General features: G+C 51.1%; 1 protein-coding gene and 1 long non-coding RNA gene across 2 annotated transcripts in view; one reads left to right on the forward strand and one right to left on the reverse strand.

Annotated features, from left to right (window-relative positions):
* NMD3 (NMD3 ribosome export adaptor) overlaps positions 1–359 on the reverse strand; it is a 16,408-nt gene extending 16,049 nt beyond the window's left edge. The window contains exon 1 of the mRNA XM_019532671.1: positions 209–359. Within this exon, the coding sequence (XP_019388216.1) occupies positions 209–297 (89 nt within the window). The 5' untranslated portion in view covers positions 298–359. The remainder of the gene's footprint in view (positions 1–208) is intronic.
* Positions 1–857, forward strand: part of LOC109308396 — a 19,657-nt gene that overhangs the window by 16,971 nt on the left and 1,829 nt on the right. The gene's annotated exons all lie outside the window — the stretch shown is intronic.

Consider the following 857-nt stretch of genomic DNA (forward strand, 5'->3'; position numbering starts at 1 on the left):
ATTGCTAATCCCCTGCTGCCAAATTTCTGGCCTCTTGGGGAGGCCTAAGGGCTGGACAGTGCTGACCTGTGTGCTACACTGATTTGGGTGCATGGAAGCAGCATGGGGCCTGATCCAACCTGTGGACCGGCCCCAGGCCACTCACACCACCCTGGCGCAGATGAGACCGGGCACCGAGGCAGAGTCGTGTTGGAAGCGCACTCCGCACCTGCTGCACTGCTTGCAGAAGTGAATGTTGGCCTGCTTGGGGATGCCGACGGTGATGTCCACACGGGAGCGCAGGCAGGCCACGCACATGCTGGCAGGGTTGGGCGGCACAGGCACGCCGCACTCGCAGCACAGGCTGAGGAAGGAAAGAAGCGGGAGCCGCTGTCAGCGAAGGACACTTGCGCCTAACCCGTTGCGGAGTTGGACGCTGCCACTGCTCAGTTATGCCAGATCCTAAATATGAACTTATCACCGTGGAAACACAAGATTACTTTATTTGTTGAAAAACTACTACACACTGAAAAACACATGAATGCACTTTGTTATTTACTTTATATTGCTCGCAGCAAATTACCCGTGAGTGAGAACTGGGTCATCAAAATTGAAGCATTTCTTTATTCCCAGACAAGCAAAGTGCTGACAGCAACCCCCAAAATTGGTTAAGCCTCCTTGAGAGCAATTTGGCTTTTTCATATGCGGCATCCATTAGCTACCTCCAAAAATATCCAGGACTCATGGGAGAGGTGGTAAGCTTTCTTACACCAACTAGATTTGTGGAAAAAAGGTTTTTTTGCACAAATCTAGTTGGTCTAATAAACGAGATCACCTCTTCCAAGAGTCCCGATTGCTTTGGCCTCTAGACCAATCCG

The sequence above is a fragment of the Crocodylus porosus genome, unplaced genomic scaffold, assembly GCF_001723895.1.
Source record: "Crocodylus porosus isolate Cpor-Errol unplaced genomic scaffold, CroPor_comp1, whole genome shotgun sequence".
Classification (NCBI taxonomy): domain Eukaryota; kingdom Metazoa; phylum Chordata; order Crocodylia; family Crocodylidae; genus Crocodylus; species Crocodylus porosus.